The 25,372-nt window shown below is 46.4% G+C and overlaps 1 protein-coding gene across 29 annotated transcripts in view; it reads right to left on the bottom strand.

Moving 5' to 3' along the window:
* The window catches only part of SCRIB (scribble planar cell polarity protein), a 212,188-nt gene that overhangs the window by 15,634 nt on the left and 171,182 nt on the right, over positions 1-25,372 (bottom strand). For 22 of the 29 annotated variants that reach the window (XM_032762915.2, XM_032762917.2, XM_075063328.1 and 19 more), the window contains 5 exons: positions 12,016-12,180; positions 11,124-11,263; positions 10,725-10,762; positions 9,683-9,757; positions 208-259 (listed from right to left, as the gene is read on the bottom strand). In XM_032762915.2, the coding sequence (XP_032618806.1) occupies positions 208-259; positions 9,683-9,757; positions 10,725-10,762; positions 11,124-11,263; positions 12,016-12,180 (470 nt within the window). Of the gene's footprint in view, positions 1-35; positions 71-207; positions 260-9,682; positions 9,758-10,724; positions 10,763-11,123; positions 11,264-12,015; positions 12,181-25,372 lie in introns of all 29 variants that reach the window. The other 7 variants (XM_075063353.1, XM_075063354.1, XM_075063338.1 and 4 more) reach the window with 6 other exon arrangements.

Raw genomic sequence — 25,372 nt, 5'->3', positions numbered from 1 at the left:
AGTCATCATCCAGCCACAATGCAGAAAAATCCTACCCACAATTCAGTGGTGCTGGATTGGAGGGTTCAGTCTAGAATGGGACAGAAACAGGCGATTGCTTTAGGCAGCAGAACAAACTGGATTCCTCAGTGCTCTGTGGACTCCCCAGTACGTGGCTAGGAGGGTTGATGTGGGAAGGTGGGGGCTATCGCTAGGTCAGTAACTTACCTGTGCTATTTGTGTCATCCACGTATCTGAGATTGCCAACTGCTTCGGGTGACTGGAAGAGAAAAGAGCAGAGGGCAGTGAGCATCAGCCACCAATCATTCTCCCCAGTTGCCTGCCCCAGCATCAGGGATATGGTTACCGGCTAGACATACCCTATCGCCAAGGCTCTGGGGGCTGAATCAAAGGATTCTGAGTGAAAGAGCAAATGACCCCACATTAATGCTCAGTGCCAGAGCTGGGCAGCTTGAGCACTGCCCATAGGCTGGATTCAGGGGAGGAAGGTAGTGTGCCCAGCAGAGTATCCCCTTGCTGCCCTAGTTGGATTAAGAGAAAGTGAGAGAAATAGGTAGGGCAGGAAAGGTAAGGAGGACAGAAGATGGGGAGGACGGCAAGAGCAATGGGAATCCACAGCCTCTCTGAAGGCCCTGGACTCTCACCCACAGCCTGCAGCATCTGTCAGACTGACTTTCTCAGCAGCAGAATCCATTCTCTTTTGGTTCAGTAAACTCCTTCCCTTAGATAAGGCAGGAAGCACAAACAGCCCAGCATATGGCAGCAGCCAGCCTGAGGAAGGGTTGCTAGCTGGCAACTGTGAAACTCCAGTGCTCCTACTAGTTTCAGAGGCCTCGGTAAACGGAGGCACATTTCAGCAAATGGAATTCTCTGCAAGAGATCCTCTTGGCAGTCCTCTGCCTTGGGATTCAGGCCAGGGTGAGACTCAGAATAGTTAAAAAGAAACTAATTTTGCTCAGGGCTATAAGTCTCGAGGTGCTCCAGGGACCAGGCCTGTTGCTAAAGGGGGAGGCACAGAGACCTAGCACTTTGTCCTGGATATAGAATATCTGAGCTCTCTGGGAAAATGGCTTTCTGGAGCAATAGGCTCAGAGTCCTCCAGTGAGTAAAGGAGCTCTCTCCTCCACAACAATGGCTCCATTGAAGTCTTTGCTATTCAACTCTATATACTGCGTCCATTGCTAGGGATCAATGGCCTGACCGAGTTACACCAACATATGGACTGCCCCTCCCTGCACCTCGTCATCTCTCACCCTGAGGAGAGCGTGTGAGCAGGGGCGTTACTGTGATTAGTCACTGACATGTTCTGGGCAGTTGTTTCGGAGGGGAGGGGCAAATGCACTTTGCATTTGGACTAGAAAACACTGAAGGGTTTGTGGTTGTTCCCAGGCTCTGCAGGAGGGAGTTCTATGGTCTTGGGTGAGCCCCAAGAAGCAACATCTCCTGCCACTCAAGTTTCACACATTGTGCCTGAACAGCAGACTCACTGAGGGTGGGGGAGGTCCTGGAGAGTGAAATGAGCCTCAGGTATACCAAACCCAGACCTGCTCGTGCTTTGGAAACAAGGACAGAGATCTTGGGTTAGCTGCAGGGCTCTGTGGGAGCCAACAAAGAGTGGAGCATGGGCCTGAAGTGCCCTGTGTTGCTGAGGAGGCAGCTGTTACCCAGCATAGTTTCCTCAGGACTGATGCTTTCTGGTGCAGGTAAATAGCAATGCTGTAATCCAAGTGGACTGGCAGGCCTGTGTGATTAATGCCAAGAAGGGATGTGGTCTCTTCCTAGCCACTCAAAAGTGGCAGGAAGCATTACTCATGGCCACTATTGTGTGACAGTTCCAGAGAATCTCCTGGCCGGTGACTGCCTGGCCAATCGGTGGGTGTGTCCTCTCCCAGTGGAGGCATCTCCATGGTAGCCTGAGGGAAAAATGCTGCCCTGCTTGCATTGCTACCTCAGCATGAGCTTGGAAAAAATAATGTTTGATAAGGATTAAAATTCAAAATGATCTGGACAAACTGGAGAAAAGGAGGTAATGCAAAGTACCCTGCTTAGGAAGGAAAAAAACGGTTACTCACCTTTTTGTAACTGTTGTTCTTCAAGATGTGTTGCTTATGTCCATTCCATTGTATGTGTGTGTGCACCCATGTGCACGGCCATTGGATACTTTTGCCTTAGTGGTAGCGTAGAGCCAGCAGTGGTGCCCTCTGGAGTGCCCCTCTTATGGTGTGGTATATCAGGCACGGCTGGCCCTGCACCCTCTTGGTTCCTTCTTGCTGACAACTCCAACAGAGGGGCAGCGGGGCAGGTAATGGAATGGACATGAGCAACACACAGAGCCCTCCGTTGGGTACGGCAAATCTGGGTGACCGCTTCAAGCCCCACAGGCCGCCAGTGCAATTGGCTGGCACCAGGCGCAGTCGGTCCCAGAAGTGATGGATTCATCACTTCTGCCCTGGGTCCCACGCCCCTCCCAGGGATGGCCCTTGTAACACATCTCGAAGAATAGTTACAAAAAGGTAAGATGGGATAGCCTAATTTTGGCAATTAAATGATCTTTGACTATTAGCGGTAAATATGCCCAATGGCTGTGATGGGATGTTAGATGGGGTGGGATCTGAGTTACTACAGAGAATTCTTTCCTGGGTGCTGGCTAGTGAGTCTTGCCCACATGCTCAGGGTTTAGCTGATAGCCATATTTGGGGCCAGGAAGGAATTTTCCTCCAGGGTATATTGGCATAGGCCCTGGGGATTTTTTGCCTTCCTCTGCAGCGTGGGGCACGGGTCACTTGCTGGAGGATTCTCTGCACCTTGAAGTCTTTAACCCACGATTCAAGGATTTCAATAGCTCAGATATAGGTTAGCGGTTTATTACAGGAGTGGGTAGGTGAGATCCTGTGGCCTGCGTTGTGCAGGAGGTAGGACTAGATGATCATAATGGTCCCTTCTGACCTTAACGTCTATGATTCTAAGGTGAATAACCATTTTTTCTTCTTTGAGTGCTTGCTCATGTCGATTCCACTGTAGATGACTCATAAGCAGAATCGCAGGAGGTGAGCTTGGAGTTCACAGTCTTATCATAGAATGACAGAATATCAGGGTTGGAAGGGACCTCAAGAGGTCATCTAGTCCAACTCACTGCTCAAAGCAGGACCAATTCCCAACTAAATCATCCCAGATACAGCTTTGTCATTCCTGACCTTAAAAACCTCTACCTCCCTAGGTAACCCATTCCAGTGCTTCACCACCCTCTTAGTGAAAAAGATTTTCCTAATATCCAGCCTAAACCTCCCCCACTGCAACTTGAGACCATTACTCCTTGTTATGTCGTCAGGTACCACTGAGAACAGTCTAGATCCATCCTCTTTGGAACCCTTTCAGGTAATTGAAAGCAGCTATCAAATCCCCCCTCATTTTTCTCTTCTGCAGACTAAACAATCCCGGTTCCCTCAGTCTTGCACACTGTAGTACTGCTCTGCTGAAACCAGCATCAGCCTGAGCTTGCAGGATCAGCGCATAGTGTGAGGCAAATGTGGACGAATGACCACGTTGCAGCACGGCATATTTCCTGGATCAGCACCTGAGTGAGGAAGGCCGCCGATGAGGCCTGCACCATAGTGGAGTGAGCCGTCACAGTCGGTGGTGGGGGCACCTTCATCAGTTCATAGCAATAGCGGATACAAGCTGTGATCCAGGACGAGATCCTCTGGGTAGACACTGGACGACCCTTCATTCGGTCCACGACAGCAACAAACAGCTGCGTAGACTTATAGAATGGCTTAGTCCTCTCTATGTGGAAGCCCAGAGCTTGCCTAACATCCAAGGTATGCAGCCTGCGCTCCTCATCCATTGCATGAGGCTTCGGGCAGGGAACCGGAAGATATAAGTCCTGATTCGTGTGGGACTGGGAGATGACCTTGGGCAAAAAGGTCAGGTGCAGATGCAGCTGGACCTTGTCCTTATAGAAGATCGTAAACAGGGGCTCTGATGTGAGCGCCCTGATCTCAGACACCCTACAGGCTGAAGTTATAGCAACCAAAAAGGAGACCTTCCAGGATAACAGGAGAAGGGAGCAGGAAGCCAGGGGCTCAAAGGGGGGGGCCCGTGAGCCTAGAAAGCACAAGTTTCAGGTCCCAAGGAGGGACCGGGTCTTGGACATGTGGGTAAAGGCACTCCAGACCTTTCAGAAACTGCACTGTCATAGGATAGGTGAAGACCGATCTTCCTTGAAATGTCCCTGTTCCTCTTAGGCCCCTGCAGAGGCTGCCATTGACTAGGAGGTGGGGGAGGCCAGAATGGCTGCCTAGATGACTGAGGCGTGTGCATCCCAGGGAATGGAAGGTTGCCTTTGTGTCCTTTAGGCCATGCAGACATGCATCCGTTTGATCAGAAAACAGGCCAACACCGTCAAATGGAAGGTCCTGGATTGAGGCCTGCATCTCCTGGGACAAGCCGGCGGCCTGGAGCCAGGAACTGTGCCACATGACTACTGGTGAAGAGACCTCTAGGGCAGCTGAATCGGTGGTGTGTCAGGCCATCTGGAAAGAAGACTGAACTGCCACGGTCCCTTCCTTCGCCAGGGTGGCAAATTCCTGGGCCACTTCATGGCACATGGAATCCTTGAACTTGAGGAGAGAGCCCCACATGTTCAAATTATAGTGGTTCAAGAGGGCCTGGTGATTTGCCACCCGAAACTGGAGGATAGCCATAGAATAAATCTTTCGGCCGAATAAGTTGGTTTTTTTGCCTCTTTATTCTTAGGGGTAGAACTGGTGAGGTCACGTTTGTCCTGTTCATTGGCCACCGACACAACCAACGAACCCGATGGCGGATAAGTATATAAGTACTCGAACCCCTTTGTGGAGGCAAAGTACTTGTTTCCGCCCTTTTTGAGGTGGGTGAGATGGAGGAGGTGGTATGCCAGATGGCCTTAGTGATATTCAGGACCCTATCGTGAACCAGGAGCACAACCCGGGTTGGGGCTGATGCAGAGAGCACATTAAAAAGCATGTCCGTCTGCTCCTCCACTTGGAGGAACAATTTAGCCACCACCTTGTGGAGCAGAGCCTAATGCTGGTGGAAATCTTCCGGTGGGCTAGCTCTGGAGGTTCCACTACCGTTTTGTCTGGTGAGGAAAAAGATGACTGGATGGCTGTGGGGGCTAGGTAGTGTGGCCTTGGGGGAGGGTGGCCTTGGGGCATGTACTGGCTCCTCACCCGAGGTGGTTTCCGGAACCTCCTGCACCGAGCCCAGAGCCGCAGATGCTGGGGGCACTGCCTGTGGTCTGTCTGATGCGGCAACTGAGGGCTGATGGGAGTGGGGCACCAGCATGACAAGAACGCCCCATGTGTTCCAATATGGCCATTGGGAAGGCCACTGGCTTTGGTGTCAGGTTGGCTCTAATGCCACTGATGCACCTTCTGGAGCCCACTCATGCTGTCTGGGCAAGGGACTGAATTGTGCCTCCGAGCCTGTGAAATTGTCTCCCTGCGGCGACCAGGAAAGGGCTGTGGAGCCTTGGGTCTGATGGCTCATGGTTGCTGCTGAAGACCGGTGCTTGGACCAGTCTGACCAGTGCCAGGGGTAGGGGGAGCGGCGTCGGGGAGTGTCCTCAAGGTCTCAGTGATGGTGACCGATGGTGGGACAAGGACTGGTACTGGGGTGATCGACAATGCCTGGGTGAACCTCTGCACGATGACGAAGATCAAGAGTGCAGTGCTGGCGACGCGTAATGACTAGCCGGAGACCTGGGCTGATGTGGAGAGCAAGAACGTGGTAACCTCTGGTTCTGTCTTGGCTCCGGAGACTGGCGTCACTCACCTGATTTGTGTGAGGCCTTTCTGGTGGGCTTGCCCTCAAGGGGAGCCTTAGTCTGGTCCTTTGCTGCACACGGCAGAGGCATTGTGGACTCTCCTGGTGCCGGGCCCTCATAGGGGGCCAGTTGCGCCATTTGCTTAGGTCCTTCACTACTATCCAGAGTTGGTGGCGGGTCCTTTCTGAGGGAGGAACCCCCCCCCCCCCACGTGGCTGAACCCTTCAATGGGTCTGGAGCGGGCATAAGGCCCAAACAGGGTCCTTTGCCCACAGTCCCCTGGTCGGGCTTGGCTGGTGCCATCTTAGACTTCTTCTTCGGCACCGGTGACGGTGATCGGTGCCGGAAGGACCCCAGTGCTGGAAGTGTGCTACGCACCGAAGTTGAAGCACTGGGTTCCAGTTTGGGCCATGCTGGCTCTGAAGCTGGATGCAGAGCAGCCTACATCAGGAGGGCCCTGAGGTGGCTTTCGTGCTCCTTCTGGGTCTGTGGACGAAAGTTCTGGCAGATACAACAGCGCTCCCTTATATGGGTTTCCCCGAGGCTCTGCAAACAACTCTCGCACGGGTCACTAACAGGCATAGGTCTGTTACAGGACAAGCAGGGCTTGAAACCTGGAGATCGGGGCATGCCCCGTCAGGGGCAAAGTCCCTGCTGGGACACTATCTAACTAAACATTTAACACCTACAACTATTTGCAGAGAAGCACAAGGCTAAACAGACAAATAAAAAATGCTGACTACTTGCGAAGCAAGGGACAGAAGTGCTCCGACTGACCACCATGGGCGGTAAGAAGGAACTGAGAGGGCGCAGGGCTGGCAGTGCCTGATATACTGCACCATGAGCACGGCAATCCAGAGGGCGCCATAGCTGGCCCCACGGGTACTGCTAAGGCAAAAGTCTCTGACAGCCATGCATGTGAGCACATGCACACCTATAATGGAATCGACATGAGCAAGTAGTCAAAGAAGAACGATCAGTTGTACTCATACAAAATGGGAAATGACTGCTTAGGAGGGAGTACTGTGGAAAGGGATCTGGGGGTCATAGTGGATCACAAGCTAAATATAACTGAACAGTGTAACACTGTTGCAAAAAAAGTGAAAATCATTCTGGGATGTGTAAGCAGGAATGTTGTAAGCAAGACACAAGAAGTAATTCTTCTGCTCTACTCTGCACTGATTAGATCTCAGCCGGAGTATTGTATCCAGTTCTGGGCAACACGTTTCAGGGAAGATGTGTACAAACTGGAGGAAGTCCGGAGAAGAGCAACAAAACTGATTAAAGGTTTAGAAAACATGACCTCTGAGGGAAGATTGAAAAAATTAGGTTTGTTTAGTCCGGAAAAGAGAAGACTGAGAGGGGACATGATAACAGTTTTCAAGGATGTAAAAGATGGTTACAAGGAAGATGGAGAAAAATTGTTTTTCTTAATCTCTGAGGCTAGGACAAGAAGCAATGGGCTTAAATTGCAGCAAGGGTGGTTTAGGTTGGACATTAGGAAAAACTTCCTAACTGTCAGGGTGGTTAAGCACTGGAATAAATTGCCTTGGGAGGTTGTGGAATCTCTATCATTGGAGATTTTTAAGAGCAGGTTAGACAACCACCTGTCAGAGATGGTGTAGATAATACTTAGTCCTGCCATGAGTGCAGGGGACTGGACTACATGAGCTAGAGAGATCCCTTCCAGTCCTTTGATTTTATGAATGATTAGTCTGTTTCAGCAGTGATTTCCCAACATCAGCACTTACATTTCTGTCCCTCTCTCTTCATCTGGCCCAGGTGTCTGAAAATGATTTGTGCCTGTGGTCACAATGAAGACATTTAGAGACTACAGAGCAGTAACCATCTGAGACTGGCCAAAATTGTAACTAAGGGATAACCCTGAATAACAGTATAGACCAAACCCATAGCTGCTACCTTGAGCTCTGCTAATGCCAGTCTAGCTCTGGGGGATAAACAGTGAGACTCCTGGACCTGAGATCTTTGCCTCCTGATAGCAGATTAATTACCGCTGTAATAAATGAGTGCTGGGAAACTACTCTTCATTTGCTGGCTCCCACCCCATCCTGGGCCAGAGTAACAAAGGTAATACCCCTGGGGGCTACTGTTACATCTTCCTTTTTGAAAATCAATGTGAATTAACCCTAATATCAGCCAAAACAGCCACCCCAGACAAACAGCTTGTTAATGACACATCCAGACAGAAACACCGAGGCTGGTGGCTGGGGAGATCATGGGGACCTAACACAGCACGGATGAGAGGATTATTCTCTGCTACAGACAGCTGTCCATAACTGTTATCTCTGAGGCCCAATGGCTCTGACCACATGACCACTGCTCAGTTTCTCTGCAGTGGTCTATTCAGCTGCTGAGGTGGATCTGTCACCTGGAGTCTGTTTGCTGTCCCTAATATTTCACTGTCAGTGACTGGCTGGGGGTATGTTCCTTCTGTGAGCAGCATTCTGGAGGTCCTCAGAAAGCAGAGCTCTAGTGTCCTCTTTGGCTTTGTGGAGATGTCTCAAGTTCCTTGCATAGGACTGACCCTCAGGGTTTGTAACATTGGTACTGCTGGTACAGCTATTCTTTGGCAGGTTGTCAGCCACATTCTGGTTTGAAGTCAATATTCCTCCTACTTGCAATGGAATAACTATTTGGCATTCTTGTCCTAATATTTCTTCTTTTCTAGTTTCCTGGTGCTTAGCTATTTGTTAATTATGTGAGGGTCAACAGTCTCTCACTCAAACAGTTTGTCAGATGTTGGCACCAAGGTTTTGCCCGCAAGTCCCTTGTTTGATAACCCTAAAAGCACTAGGAGGTGAGTGGTGATATTTTAACAGTGCCAACAATGGATGCTTTAAATCCACAAGAGTTAAAAAAAATCCAGCTGTTTGTTATTTGGATTGATTTTTCCACAATCCCATTTGACTGCTTGTAATAAAGAGCTTGAACTGATGAATCAGCTAATTGCTAAAATGAGTAACTCATGAATTGCTCTTGCAGCTCAGAGGGAGGTCACTACTCATGCCACACCACTGCGTCCTGCATGGAAAGGGCTCTGAGGACTAGTTTCCTGTCTCAATAATTCTGTTTCTGTGGTTCCTTGTCAGGTCCAAAGTGGTACCAGATCTCTCATTAGCAGTAGCTGCTCAGCTAAAGACTCTGGGGAACAGAGGGTGCAAAGGTAAATTGGAGTTCTGCTTGGCATAAACTCTCTGGTTTTCCATGGAAGTTGCAGCTGCAACAACTGCTAGTTGTGCACAAACATCCAGTAGATTGTGAGGCTTCTCCTGTACTAGGCAAGAGGAACTTTTCATTCCTAGTCAGCTGGAGAAGAAACTCCTGGGAAGCTTTGGCATCACCCATCACAATGGTCCTTTATGAATGATTCTTACTTAGAAGGGAGATCTTCAAAGTCACTAGTGAGGCAGACATGTTCTGTGGAATACAGCTCAAGTTTCTTCAAGATGCCCAAAGGTCACGAGCATGTCAGCTAGTCAGGCTTCCATTTAATCTCAGGGGAGTCAGGGAGACTGCATCAGCAGCCCCGTTTGTCTCAGCTCCACCCATAGAAGGAGCTGCAGAGACTCTTTGGCATGATTGCTAAGAACAATGAATTAATGACCTGGTCTCTAGATGTCCCAGGAGGTGGGATGGGATCCAGGCTCTCCCACTCTCTTTCCGTGACGTACACCACGATTCTGCCATGTTCCAAAGACATTTCACCCACAGTACACATCCCCACCCTGAGGGACCCCCTATTAGACCTCTAAGTCACATAACAGAGCTTCAGATGAGGGTAGGCCAACCAGACCCAGACCCTGATTGCTTAGTTGGCAATTGAGTGAAGACAGGAATTCTGCATGCAGCTTATACCTGAATTTGGTAAACAGGTTTGGAAGAAGGAATAGCGGCAAATTCCCGGTAGTCAAACTTCTTTTCAGACATGGACTGGAAGGGACAGCAAGAGAAGAGAGAGAGAGAAAGAAAGAGTGAGCGAGGGATCAGCAGCAAGCAGAGGGTTGCAGCACACTGTGAAAAGGCTTATCAGGAAACCAGGGCAGAAGGAACAGTTTGGGGAAAGTCGATGGTGACACCTCTCATCTGTGAAAGGTGGCACCAGGACCTGCATGAACAATCGTCTATTTCAGCAAGTCATCTCTGGGATATAATCCTTCATGCACTGAGGCTCAGGGCCAGTAAAGGACAGGGGAGTCCTAAAACCCAGGGCACAGACAGTGTGGTCTACTGGATCACACACTGAACTGGGGAAAATCCAAGTTCCACTGAAATCAATGGCAAACTCCCATGGAGTTCATTGATTTTAAACCTCCATATGTTCCTAGTTCTACTCTGTGACTGGGGGCAAGCCTCTTCCCTTCTCTGTGCCTCGGTTTCCCTGTCCCCTTTGTCTTGTCTTTGTACTCAGTGAACTCTGTCTCTCAGTGTGTGTGTAAAGTGCCCAGCACTGATCTCAGCTGGGGCCACCTGACGTAATGAAAAAAACAACCACAACAGCTGGGAGCAGGTATTGTGAGGCTGTAGAAGGTGTCTCAGGCGTGAAAGGCTTTTGCTGAGGGTAAAACGCAGAGACTGAGCTGAAGAAGCAGAGGGGATGGAAATGGAACAGGTGGGAATGGGAGGGTTCACAGACAAGTAAAATGAGAACCTAAGGAAATGAGACCAAATCTCAGCTGTGAAACTGGGCCTCTCAGCAACAGGCATGGGTGAGCACATGGGGCCAGGTGGCTAACTCTCATGTCCTGTGTTGTGGCCCCAGGTCTGGGATGAGTCTGTGAGTGAGGATCCCACATCCCAGACATACGGGTCATTCTCCCCTCCCTGGCTCGTGGGAGGGTCAGTGGGTGGGTATCCCAAGTTTAGAGATAAGACAGAGAGGGGTGGCAGCAACTCCTACCAGCCTCCCTGGTGAAGTGACATTCCTGGGGCTGCAATCTGCAAAAGAAGAGGCAGAAACACTGGTTAGTGAGGAATGCATTATGTACCCCTTCCCTCTTTGGCAGCACGCCTAAGCGCTATAAAGGGCTATGCCAAGCCTCCCAGCCACACGGTCGTTTCTCGGGCTTGGGTTCCCTGGAGAATAACATGGCAAAGGGGTCTGACTCTGTCAGATCATACAAGCCAGGACTATCCTAGCTGAAAGATTCCAGCCCAGCCCTAGAAGTGCCCCCTCAGCCTAGAAGAAATGGGGAATTCACTCTCAATGGGCCTGTGTCTGGGACATCTGGAAGAGTCCTGGCTGGCGCACAGATGTTGGCCTCTATCCCCACTCCCAGGAAGCCGTGGTGCACAGTACCTTCTGGAAGCGTTGGGGAGGGGGTGGGAGCAGGTGAAGGCGATTCAGCCAGCTGTTCCAGTGTGCTGCGCTTCTTCCCCTCCTTGGACTTGGCAATCACCATCTGGGCTTTGAGGGCATCCTGCTCCAGAGACTTCATCCTGCCTCAGAGGAGGGGGGAGAAAGTGGACATCAGCATCACTGAAGAGAATTATGAGTAATGCCTTCTTCTGTGCCTGGCAGCCAGCTCATGGGTCTGGGGCTGAATGTCAGAGGGCAGGGACAGAGCACTGGCTCCCACGTTCCCTCTGTGGAGAGGGTGAGGATATGTTGTGGTAGATAAAGACAGTCAGTGTGGGAGAGAATTCAGAAAACAGCTGAATTTGCTATGATTAGCCATTAACCTCCTCCTGACACACACACACACATACGTGTGAATATGGGACAGACCTAGCTGCGTGCTGCACACCCAAGTGAGAAGCTGCAGGGCTCTCCAGAGGTGCTTGGGGATGTAGCAGGGAATCATCCAGGCCAGGAGAAGGGAGGAGAATTGCAGGTATAAACCGCAAGGGCATGAGGGTTATTTCAGGCACTCTGATCTCCCTCACACTCCATCAGTGCCGCTGCATCCTGCCCCTCTTCTGGCATTTGTGAAATTCAGAACTGACAACGGCAAGATGGGCTCTGCACTTAGCAGCGGAGGCTCCCCAAGCTGGAGACCTTCTCCCTCTCATTGGTTAGATAATTGCCATCAGCCTGCAGAACCAGGGGACAATGGGCCCTAGCACACTGCAGCAGGAGGGGGGTGTTTCTCCCCACTCCTAGAGCAGCAGCAGAGATGGCTGCAGTAGGAGGCAGGAATACAGATAGGGATTGTGTAACATGCAACTGGAGGGGCAGGGGCTGTGCACACCTGGATTGACTTCCTGACCCAGGGGTTCTTGAGACGTGACTCTGCCCTGGGCTAGACACCTGAGCTGGCCTGGCCCCTGGTGCAGGTGCCCGCTGTCGGGACTGGTAGAGCTTCCTGGCCAGATCCTGCTCGTATTGTTTAATACTGTCTTCAAGAGTGGAGGATCTGAGGAGGAGGAGGAGGAGGAGGAGGAGAAGATAGTAGTGATGAACATCATAGCAGGCGACCACAGAGAGAGAGAAAGAAAGAGAGAGAAAAAAGAGATTGGAATGTACCCTGGAGAGAGGAGGAGTGAAGGGCTGATGCAGGTATTGGCTGGGATCAGACCAGGCTCCCTTCTCTGAGCCTGGCCAGCACCAGCTGCTTCAGAGAGAGGGGCAAGAACACCTTGGTGTGCAAGTCAGGAATAACCTGCCCATGGGGACGGCCCTTCCCAACCCCAGCAGTTAGACTCTGACTTCTGCCCTCGGCTGGTACGCATTGGGTGGGAAGGACTAGACATGGCAGGCACGCCAGACATGTGGAGGGACTGATGAGGTGCTTTCACAAGTGGGAGGGGGTGAGGCAAACAGGATGGATGCATGCTGAGGGGGAAGAGGGTGTCTGTGTGCACCTGTCAGAAAGGGAAGGGGGCCCAGGACAGTGGACAGGTGCCCAAGGGAGGGCTGTGTTTGCCATATGCTGGATGCATGTGTAACCAAAATGGCACAGGTACACATCGCAGAAAAGTGTGTTCACAAGAGGGCATGTGTGTGCTTCAGAGCAGTGGAGGGAGTTCAAAAGATGTGTATCGTTCCCTTGTGGACACACTTCTCCCCCACTGGCGAGTGCCCGTGACCTTTCAAACACACCCATCCTAGACATGCGTGCCAATGTAGGTGTGTGTGGGTGTCCTGACAGGGGACACACAGCAGTGATGCGGGGGGGGGGAGGGGGCGAACCTCACAGGGTACACAAGCAGAGGAGTCCAGGGGTGCTCATGTCCCACGAGGCGCGAGGGACCAGCATGTGGGTATGGGTGTGCATCCTAACAGGGCACTGATGGCAGAGGGCATGGGGAAAGGCCAAGCAAAGTGGGTAGTGGTGGGAACACACACCAGAGAACTGGAAAGAAGCAGAAGACAGAAGATTAGACAGAAAGTGATACAATCTGCATTGTGCAATATAAGAAATACAGTGAGACTGAAGGGCAACCTTGTAGAACTGATAAATGAAATTGTTTTTAATTGTTCACTTTATTAATGTAAGTTCTGTTCACCATTCACTACACTTGCCTGCATTGTAACTTCTGTTCACTGTTTGCCATATTGTAATTCAAACCCCATTTTAAAACGCTCACTCCATTTTGTAAAAGCTTCCTCCAACCTTCATTTTTGCAAACCCTGCTGTAATCTTATTAGTTAGTTTAGATGTGTGAATGAGGCATGTATGGATGATAAAATCAACCTCCAGCCCCAGCCTGTCCTGATGAGGTGAAGTTCAACTACCAACGGCTGAAGACCTAGACAACAGTGAAACAAAGTAAAAAGCATCCACCCTAAAAAGAAAAGGACAAAAGAACAACAGAAGGAAGATCAAAGCCAGGTTCAAGGCTGAAAGTCACGCCTGCAATTGACGGGTGATCAATCCAAACCCAAAGGCAGCGTGACACACCAAGACCTATAGACTTTGAATCCAAACTAAAAGCCTGTAAAAAAGAAGGGTGAGATAAGAGACTTTGGGTAACATTCTGCTGCCAACATGGAGCCAGCCACCTGCTGATTAATTTAACAACAGCAGAATGAAGCAACTCCCATGAACTAACATAGGGAAAAATCCCTATAAAGCTGGACTCTGAAGACTGAGGACTTTGAGTCTATGGTTCTGCTGCCAGCCTCCAGGAGCATCAGGTGCACCTGACCCGGACTCGGCTCCACTCTTGTGTACAGGGTACCTGGCCAGTATTCTGTCACAAGCAACTTTAGGCTGGTAACTATAATATCTACACAGAACTTGTATGAATGATTGTGTGAATGGATATATGTGTATATGTAATATATATTTATATATATATATAATCATAGGAATAAGTAGCCAAACAACATTGTTTGCTGTTATCTTTTATTTTATTATGGTATTTACAATAAATGTGACAAATGTCTTGTCCCCTTTAATAAGATCCTGCTAGTTTTTATTGGTATAACAACCTAAACCTCCGTCTACCAAGCAGCTCATGGAGTTGTATATGGGGTCCCCTCGGAGGAAGACCTGAGCCCTGGCTCCTGATCACTGTTACACTGCACCTAAGACTGAGCCAACTCTGGCAAACAGAGAAGATGTGGTTCTCCAGAAGTGCACCATCTCTTGTGGTAGTAACACAGGAAGCTGCAGAGCAGACTGAGCTCAGGTGTCTGTGGTGGTGCCATGTCATCTCATTTGGGAGTGGGGGGAGCTAAAATATGGTGAATTACAGGCTCTCTGTCAGTGCAGACACAGCCATGGAGAGGTAGTAAGCAGACAAGGACGTACTCCACCTCAAGGGTCTTTAAACCCAGGGCAAGAAGGGCCTTTAATTGGCAGCCAAATCCCCAAGAATGCTGTGGAACTGGAATGCTATGTGAAAGCTCTGGGGAAAGCTGAAGAAAGAATGAGGGAGTTTTCTGAGTCAGGAGTCCCTTGGAAATTGTCATGATAATGGAGGCGTGTCAGAATTATTAATAGATTTTTAAGGCCAGAATGGACCATTAGATCTAGTCTGACCTCCAAAAACAGAATGTCTATACCGCCTGGCGTCTGACTCAGGTTTGACCCAAGACCCCCTTCTATCCACACACAAATCAATCTGACTTGGGTTAGTGAGCACTCAGGACCTAGGTCCTAACACTCTACTGGGGGATGGGTCACAGCCTAAGTCCTACTGTGATTCGGTCCGAGCCCTGTCATCTGACAGTATGAATGTAGCTCAAGCTGCAGACCCAAGTCAGAAGGTATGCGTACTGCAGTATGGACACATTAGCACAGCTAACAGGCTTGGGTGCCAGCAACTGGAAGCCCAGGGTTACAGTGCAGTGTGGACGCTCAAGCACTGGCTTGGAAACAATAAGTCCACATGCCCAGGTCCCACAGACCTGGGTTTACAATGCAATGTAGACACCCAAACACTCAATCGCCTGGTCTGAAGTCAGATGCCTTATCCATTAGGCCACAGAATTAGGAAGTTTTGTGCTGAGCATTCGGTGTTGGGGATGGCACTGCATTATACCCACCAGCACATCTGGCTACTTCCCAATATGATGGGAACAATGCAATGCCCAGTGGTTATTTTCCAGATAAAGCATTCAATGTTAATGCCACAGTAGGAGTGACAGTTTAGATCCAAGAAATTGGGTACTGGGAGTGGGAGGTCCCTCAGCAGCATTTATTCACCTACTCTGCATGAGGGGCATCTCCTTTCATTAATTGCTTTAAAGGGATTAGGTTAAGAGCTCCTTGAGTGCCGGGGCTGACTCTGCAGTAAACTTCCTTCTGTCCCCAGCAGAGAAGGAAACACACTACACATTCACCCCCCTCACAATGCAATGCCACACCTTTACTACAACCAAAGCAAATATTCAGCGCTGATCTAGGGGCTCAGCTCAGGTGTGTGATGTGTTTGTGGGTGTGGTGGGGGGCCATCATTTAATTTTTACACTACTGGGTATAGTATGCCTGTGGCAAGTCTTCAAGAAGGGCTATATTTTTGAAGATTTGTGTATCCACCCTACACACACCCAGATATCATCTTAAAGCTTATTTTATATATGTTTAGATGAGGTATGATGTGGACTTGTCAAGTGGTGCTGTAAGCTTTAGGCGAGGTGAAACAATGGTACTCAAAATAAGAAAGTGTCCTTTTTAGCACAGTGCCAGAAACATGGCAACGTGACTACGACTACAGTTTTTACTGTAGAGTTAATTTCAACACTTTAATGTGGTGTTTACTGCTCAAAGCTACCAATGTATTCAAAGATTTTTTTCTGGTTTTTGTCATCTTGCAAGGCTACACCATGAGTCTGGGTCTCAAAATGTAATTAACATAGTAAACTTTCATGGATTCTGCATCATTTATAATGAGCTGAAACGATTCATCACTCGTGCTGCAAAACCCGAAGTAGAAAGTCTCCAGGGAGGAGTATTCACTCCAAATGGAATTATCCCATTTCACACTAGTGGTAATCTCATCAGTGAAGGAAATAATAATATAGACATCAATGTAGAGACCACTGATGGAAAGGATATGGAGATATACCTATCTCACAGAGCTGGAAGAGACCCTGAAAGGTCATTGAGTCCAGCCCCCTGCCTTCACTAGCAGGACCAAGTACTGATTTTGCCCCTGATCCCTAAGTGGCCCCCTCAAAGATTGAACTCACAACTCTGGATTTAGCAGGCCAATGCTCAAACCGATATCTTCCATTCAATAGCTACAATTGTATTTCAAGAACATTCTACAATTAGCCCAGCATCACAGAAATATCACTGAAACATGGGAAAGTAAGGTCAGTTACTTTCCCAGGAATCAGAGTCTCTCGGGCAGTGTGGAGCATTTGAAAAGATCTCCAACATGTCCAGAACCGACTTGCCATGGAAAAGTACTTCAGGAAATAAACTCTTGTCACCTACAAATGACCACTGTCAGAGATCTCTCCTGGAGTCTCTTAAGACCACTACCAGTACCAAATGATGTTGATTCTTTTCACACTTAGATGATTCCATTTTGGATTGGTTTCAACCATAAGCTTGCAACAAAGCAGAGCTCATACAAAAGAGTTTCATATATAGCAGTTGTGGATTCCAAACCATCTGACACACCCACAGTCTATATTACAATGCTGAATGTAAGCTCTAGGACAGCAGCAGGCTGTTCAGATCATGGATCAGCAGCTGTACGAAATGATAGTACCAATGTGATTTGCCTGGATGTTTTGCACACTCGGTGCTGTTTTATTGCGTGTCTTGGGAAATTTGGGGGAGACACAGGATTGCTCGACTTTCTTGTTGATTCTGATGTGTAAGCAAGTTGTACTGCAGATCAAGTGCTTGTTGGTAAGCAATTCTACTGTGCTCTGTGTAGCTTGACTCTAGTACTGAGACCCTGAGTGTTCTGAAATGTTATTCGTGTTAAATGGTGTCAGCAGGGAGCTGGTACTCATATAATTCCAGCATCTGTCTGGCAAACGTCTGACATTCAAGAGATGTTAGAGTCTGAAGACACTGAGTCCTTATAATGTCATTAAAGAGCTTGATGATGCTATAACTCAGTATGTGCTCCTGCTGTTGGAGGAACATCAGGCATGAGGGTGTGCCCAGTCTCATACATTGACGTTCTGGGATCATTTTCTCCAGGTTATACAGACACCACTTCTAAATGTCCATGCAGAGCAAGGAGATGGTTGGAAACCTCCTACAGACACAGCATGCCATCCTTCCATCCACCTTTATTGCAAACCAGCCCAGGTATGCTAGGTGGATACAAATTTACACTCTTGATATGTTAAATCTCCCTGAAAGAAGTACACAGTGCCTTTGAGTCTGAGAAATCTGCTGTGTGTCAGACTCTGTGTTCTTTGAATGGGGCTTGGAATGGACTGGAGTGATCCCAACATAATAATAATTAATGGAGATATACTAATCTCCTAGAACTGGAAGGGACCTTGAATGGTCATTGAGTCCAGCCCCCTGCCTTTACTAGCAGGACCAATTTTTGCCCCAGATCCCTAAGTGGCCCCTCAAGGATTGAACTCACAACCCTGGGTTTAGCAGGCCAATGCTCAAACCACTGAGCTATCCCTCTCCCCCAACACCAGCCCAATGCAAGAGGGTCACTGATATTTGGTACTATGTTTCAGCTCAGTGTACCCCAACTTACTACTGTCATAACCTGTATCTAAAAAATGTCTTGAAAGATATCAATAGAAAGCTAATATCATACTGATAATTAATATTATTGCATGTTGTATGTACAGGGGACAAATTGAAAATTACAGACATTTTGGAAATTATGTTATCAAAGTGTGTCTGCCAGGCAGGGCTAAAGATACCTCACCTTAGCCAAAGGAATGTGATTCTGCCATCTGGAAGTTATTTCCAAGGTACATTAAGAGACAGTGGGAATCCCATTTACTTAGAACGTAAACAGAAGCATCAAGCCAACTAGGAGAGGAGACACCACTCAGCATCATACTCAGGGGGGAGATTACAAGAAACAGATTAATTTGCATTTTACCAAACAGTAGCAGGGGAAGAAACCAGCATGGAGCTTCCTTCACCACCAGACTGCATGTCGCCTTCTTCACTGCTTGACTGAACTTTATTTTGAGGGATAACCTTCAGAAAAATCCATTTAAAAAATTCACTGGACTATAAAAGAAAGGGGCAAAGAATTCCATATTCGCCTAAGAACACAAAGAAACCAAGGACTTTGCACTTTGTGGGAGATCCTGACAAGCGGACTTGGTCAGCCATCTTGCTGGAAGGCAGTGTGATGAGAAGCCTACCCTGAACCAAGACTGTAGTCTTGTTAAATTTTCGTCTCTAAAAAGCATTTTTTATTTTTATTTGCTTGTTACCATTTCTGACTCTATCCCTTATACTGAACTTACAAAAAATCCTCTCTCCTTTTGTTAATAAACTTGTTTTACTTTTAATCTAAACTACGGCTGTCAAGCAATTAAAAAAATTAATCGCATTTAATTGCGCTGTTAAACAATAATAGAATACCATTTATTGAAATATTTGTGGATGTCTTCTACATTTTCAAATGTATCGATTTCAATTATAATACAGAATACAAAATGTACAACACTTTTATATTTATTTTTGATTGCAAATATTTGTATTATAAAAAAAATAGTATTTTTCAATTCACCTAATACAAATACTGTAGTGCAATCTCTTTATCATGAAAGTTGAACTTACAAATGTACAACTTTGTACAAAAAACGACTGCATTCAAAAATAAAACAATGTTAAACTTGGATCCCATAAGTCCACTCAGTCCTACTTCTTTTTCAGCTAATCACTAAGAAAAATAAGTTTGTTTACATTTACAGGAAATAATGCTGTCTGCTTCTTGTTTACAATGTTACCTGAAAATGAGAACTGGCATTCGCATGGCACTTTTGTAGCTGGCGTTGCAAGATATTTACATGCCAGAGTCTTCATTTATTCACTCTAATGTAAAGTTTCATATGCCAGTAATACATTGTAATGTTTTTAGAAGGATGTCTATAAATATAACTAAATTATTATGTATTGTTGTATGTAAAGTAAATAAGGTTTTTAAAATGTTTAAGAAGCTTCATTTAAAATTAAATTAAAATGCAGAGCCCCCTGGACCGGTGGCCAGGACCCAGGCATGTGAGTGCCACTGAAAATTGGCTCACGTGCCACCTTCGGCACACAAGCCATAGGTTGCCTACCCCTGTGCTAAAGATTCAGATGTCCCTTCATGCTTCAACCACTATTCCAGAGGACATGCATCCATGCTGATGATGGGTTCTGCTCTATAACTATCGAAAGCAGTGCTAACCAACACATGTTCATTTTCATCATCTGAGTCAGATGCCACCAGCACAAGGTTGATTTTCTTTTTTGGTGGTTTGGGTTCTGTATTTTCTGCACTGGAGTGTTGGTCTTTTAAGATTTCTGAAATCATGCTCTATACCTCATCCCTCTCAGATTTTGGAAGGCACTTCAGATTCTTAATTCTTGGGTTGAGTGCTGTAGCTATCTTTAGAAATATCACAATGATGCCTTCTTTGTGTTTCGTCAAATCTGCAGTGAAAGTGTTCGAAATGAACAACATGCGCTGGATCATCATCTGAGACTGCTGTAACACGAAATATATGGCAGAATGTGGGTAAAACAGAGCAGGAGATATACAGTTCTCCCCCATGGAGTTCAGTCACAAATTTAATTAATGCATTATTTTTTTAACAAGCGTCATCAGCATGGAAGCATGTCCTCTGGAACGGTGACTGAAGCATGGAGCGGCATACAAATGTTTACCATATCTGGCACATAAATATCTTGCAATGCCAGCTACAAAAGTGCCATGCAAACACCTGTTCTCACTTTCAGGTAACACTGTAAATAAGACAGGCAGCATTATCTTCTGTAAATGTAAACAAACTTAATTGACTTAGCAATTGGCTAAACAAGAATTAGGACTGAGTGGATTTATAGGCTCTAAAGTTTTACACTTTTGTTTTTGAATGCAGTTATGTAACAGAAAATCTATATTCATAAGCTGCACTTCCACGATAAAGAGATCGCACTACAGTACTTGTATGAGATTAACTGAAAAATACATTTCTTTTGGTCCATCATTTTTACAGTGCAAATATTTATAATAAAAAATATTAATATAACGTTAGCACTGTATACTTTGTATTCTATGTTGTAATTGAAATCAATATATTTGAAAATATATAAGAACACCCAAAAATATTTAATGAATTTCAACTGGTATTCTCTTGTTTAACAGTGCTATTAATAGGGATTAATTTTTAAAATTGCGATTAATTTCTTTTGAGTTAACCACATGAGTTAACTGCGATTAATCGACAGCCCTAATCTAACCCAACCCAGTGCTGTGTTTAATATAAAGTGAATGTTAACTCCAATGTGACAAGCTTCTAGATACTGTATCTTTAAAGGAACAAATGAATCTTAATGTCTCTCCGAATGATCCAGGAGAGGGCTGGACTTTGCAGAGCACACAGTTTGGGGAAAATTCAAGACTGGGAGGTGCTGGTGTTGTTGTGCCAGGTATAACCAAGGCTGGTGGAGCCAGAATGTGTCAGTGGTGTAACAAGCAAGCTGCTGGAATCAGAATTGTTGTGTCAGGGTGTCTTAACCAAGGGCAGCTCTAGACATTTCGCCCCACAAGCACAGCGGCATGCTGCAGGGGGCGCTCTGCCGGTCGCTGGTCCTGTAGCTCTGGTGGACATTCCGCAGGCGTGCCTGCGAGAAGTCCATCAGAGCCATGGAACCACAGGACCCTCCGCAGGCACGCCAAAGGAGGCAACCTGCCTGCCGCCTTCCTAGTGACTGGGAGAGCGCCCCCCGCAGCATGCCGCCCAAGCACATGCTTGGCGTGCTGGGGCTTGGAGCTGCCCCTGGTCTTAACACACACACTCAGTGCAGACTTGTCTGCTGGCTGGGAATGTTCAGACAAGAGAACCACATCAGCACGGCATTTTGAGGGCAGATGGTGACGCAACCCTTCACTGATCTGGATTGCACCCTAGCATGTACCACATGGGAACTGAGAAACCTGTCAGCAGACTCAAAGGGCAGCAGTGGGATTGTAGGACTGACAAGAAAGAAGTCAGCTCCTTGTCAGATGGAACCTCACAAGACATGCTCTGAAATGCAAAAGCTCTGTAACAAAGAAGTGGTCTAACAAGCAGTAGTGAAGATGAAGTCCACAAACAAGTCCTTGCCTCTGCACCAAAGAGGGATGAAGAGCACGTTATTGCCCTTACCAACCATGTCATCAACGCTATAACAAACCCACTTGACCCTAAATCCCATCCAGAGGTGCTTATCAACATATCTACTGTAACATCAGGTGTACAAGAGTTTCTACACAAAATACTAGATGTTGGTGAAGAATGAATGGAGATTTGAGAGAGGTGCACTTGAATCTGATGGGGCATGTAGCTTCTTCAGCCCAGTCAAGAAATATGGCATCAAAATGTTTGCTGCCATGACTAAGACAACCAAATTTGAGTCTGACAAGGGAGGGGCAATCACACAGGAATCAATTCAGAAACTTTTTCCCATAGAGCCCTGTCCTCCTTGTAACAACCTTTTATGTGCTTGAAAATGGTTATCGTGTCCCCTCTCAGTCTCCTCTTTTCCAGACTAAACAAACTCAATTTTTTCAATCTTCCCTCATAGCTCATGTTTTCTAGACCTTTTAGTCATTTTTGTTGCTTTTCTCTGGACTTTCTCCAATTTGTCCACATCTTTCCTGGAAGGCGGTGCCCAGAACTGGACACAATACTCCAGCTGAGGCCTAATCAGCACGAAGTAGAGCAGAAGAATCACTTCTCGTGTCTTGCTTACGACACTCCTGCTTATACATCTCAGAATAATGTTCACTTTTTTTGCAAGTGTTACACTGTTGACTGCTATTTAGTTTGTGGTCCACTATGACCCCCCAGATCCCTTTCCGCAGTACTCCTTCTCAAGCAGTCATTTCCCATTTTGTGAGTGTGCAACTGATTGTTCCTTCCTAAATGGAGCATTTTGCATTTGTCTTTATTGAATTTCATCCTATTTACTTCAGACCATTTCCCCAGTCTGTCCAGATCATTTTGAATTTTAATCCTATCCTCCAAAGCACTTCCAACCCCTCTCAGCTTGGTATCTTCCGCAAACTTGTACATGTATTCTCTATGCCATTATCTAAAGGACTCATGAAGATATTGAACAGAACTGGACCCAGAACTGATCTCTGTGGGATCCCACTTGTTATGCCCTTCCAGCATGACTGTGAACCACTGATAACTTCTCTCTGGGAACAGTTTTCCAACCAGTTTTAAACCCACCTTATAGTATCTCCGTCTAGGTTGCATTTCCCTAGTTTGTTTATGAGAGGGTCTTAGACAGTATCAAAGGCTTTACTAAGGTCAACAAGCCCAAGACTTCTACAGTACTCAGGAAGAAGCTGACACAAGGATGCCTCTGCATGTTGTATGTGCCAGTATAGCTTTTGGGTTTCTTGGTATCAAAGAAACTATAGTAATTAGGTCATTTAATACAGATGATTTGGTCCTTGCTGCTCACTACTTTCCAAAAATAGAACACATAGATAACGTGGATTGAAACAGGCACCATTACCGGCACAGTTGACAAGTGTCACTCTATACCTATGCAGACAATTTGTGACGCATTCACTCCTGACTTCTGCAACATACTTCCTGTTGTACATAGATGTGACTCTGTGTCATCCCTATTTGATACCAGGAAAAAAATCTGCGTTTAATGTTGTCAAAACAAAGGGAGCTTACCATTCAGAGATCTTGCCAAATTAGGAGAGACTGACCAACAAGCCACAATTTGTGCAGCAAGGAAGTTGGTAGTAGTGCTGTATGACCAGAGCAACAAAGAAAAGGAGACCCACAAAGACCTCAATTGTTTGTGCCTCAATCTAGCCAGCAAAAAGGACAAGTCACTGGCCAAACTCCCACCACGTGAGAACAGTTTTGAAGAGTGTGTCAAAAGAGCATCTTGGCAAACAAAGATTTGGATGTCTTAACACACAGGTAAGCCAGATGTTGGATCTTTATTGCAACATGGATGAAAAAATGTAGATGATGAACTACTTCCTGTATTCTTCAAAGGTCTAATGGCATCTGAGCTTCTACAAGATCTTATGTGTGCCTGTGCCAGTAGTGGCTGCTGTACAAGCAACTCTGTCTGTAGTAAGAACACTCTTCCCTGCACAGAACCATGTCCATGCTGAGGCAGTGAAGACTGTGATAATTGACAGAGATCATAATGAACAAGAAGATGATAATGGTGTTGACTAGAAATGTCACCAGCTTTTACATTTCAATTATACCTGTACAAATGTACTATCAGATTTTATTTTACCTTTTAGATTGTTGCTGCAATATTTGAGGTCACAAAGAAATCCAACTGTATTTCTTGAAATAATACAGAGTCATTAAACTAACAGAAATGAATGCAAATATTTCAAAGTGGTCATTTTAACGTGTTGAGGGTGTCATTGTTTATTCTCGTTTTCTATGGTAATGGCATCAGTTGACAGTTCCACATCATACCTCACCGTTAAGTAGCCATCATAAGCTTTCAATAATGTATAATGTGTGTGTATGTAGAGATGGTACATTAAGCTGACCAAATTGGTGCTGTCTACTGCTCACCTATAGTGTGTTTCCCACTCTACTGGGGAATAGAAGGAAGTTCATTGTGATAATGCAGAGTTTTGAAATATGCTACGTGAGTGTTGAGTACAGGAGAAATGTCCCATAAAGTGGCATATCTTTGCTTTTAAAGGCTTGAATTGGGGGATTTCAGTTATTCAACCTTAATCCCTTTAAAACAGAGCTTTTGTATATATATTTAATAAGAACACAAGAATGGCCATACTGGGTCAGACCAAAGGTCTATCTAGCCCAGTATCCTGTCTTCCAACAGTGGCCAATGCCAGGTGCCCCAGAGGGAATGAACAGAACAGGGAATCATCAAATGATCCATCCCCGTCACCGATTCCCAACTTCTGGCAAACAGAGGCTAGGGACGCCATCCCTGTATATTCTGGCTAATAGCCATCGATGGACCTATCCTCCATGAATTTATCTAGTTCTTTGTTGAATTCAGTATATTCATAGCCTTCACAACATCCTCTGTCAAGGAGTTCCACAGATTGACTGTGTGCAGTGTAAAGAAATACTGCCTTTTGTTTGTTTTAAACCTGCTGCCTATTAATTTCATTTGGTGACCCCTAGTTCTTGTGTTATGAGAAGGGGTAATTAACACTTCCTTATTTACTTTCTCCACATCAGTCATGATTTCATAGACTGCTATCATATCCCCACTTAGTTGTCTTTTTTCCAGGCTGCAAAGTCCCAGTCTTTAAACTTTCCTCATATGGAAGCTGTTCCATACCCCTACTCATTTTTGTTCCCCTTTTCTGAACCTTTTCCAATTCCAATATATCTTTTTTTGAGTTGGGGTGACCACATCTGTACGGAGTATTCCAGATGTGGGCGTACCATGGATTTACATAGAAGCAATATGATATTCTCGGTCTTATCATCTATCTCTTTCCTGATGATTCCCAATATCCTGTTAGCTTTTTTGACTGCCACTGCACATTGAGCAGATGTTTTCAGAGAACTATTCACAATGATTTCAAGATCTCTTTCTTGAGTGGTAACAGCTAATTTAGACCCAACTGTTTTATATGGATAGTTGGGATTATGTTTTCCAATGTACATTATATTGCATTTATTAACATTGAATTTCATCTGCCATTTTGTTGCTTAGTCACCCAGTTTTGTGAGATCCCTCTGTAGCTCTTTGCAGTCTGCTTTGGAGTTAACTATCTTGTTTATCCCTTTTTCCAGATCGTTTATGAGTATGCTGAACAGCACTGGTCTCAGTACAGACCCCTGGAGGACACCACTGTTTACCTCTCTCCATTCTGAAAACTGACCATTTATTCTCATAGACTCATAGGTCAGAAGGGACCAATATGATCATCTAGTCTGACCTCCTGCACAAAGCAGGCCACAGAACCCTACCCATTAAATTCTATAACAAACCCCTAACCTATGTCCGAGTTATTGAAGTCTTC

Source organism: Chelonoidis abingdonii, chromosome 2, assembly GCF_003597395.2.
Source record: "Chelonoidis abingdonii isolate Lonesome George chromosome 2, CheloAbing_2.0, whole genome shotgun sequence".
Taxonomy (NCBI): Eukaryota; Metazoa; Chordata; order Testudines; family Testudinidae; genus Chelonoidis; species Chelonoidis abingdonii.
Note: the sequence above shows the minus strand (reverse complement) of the source record. Positions and strands in the feature narration are given on the sequence as shown.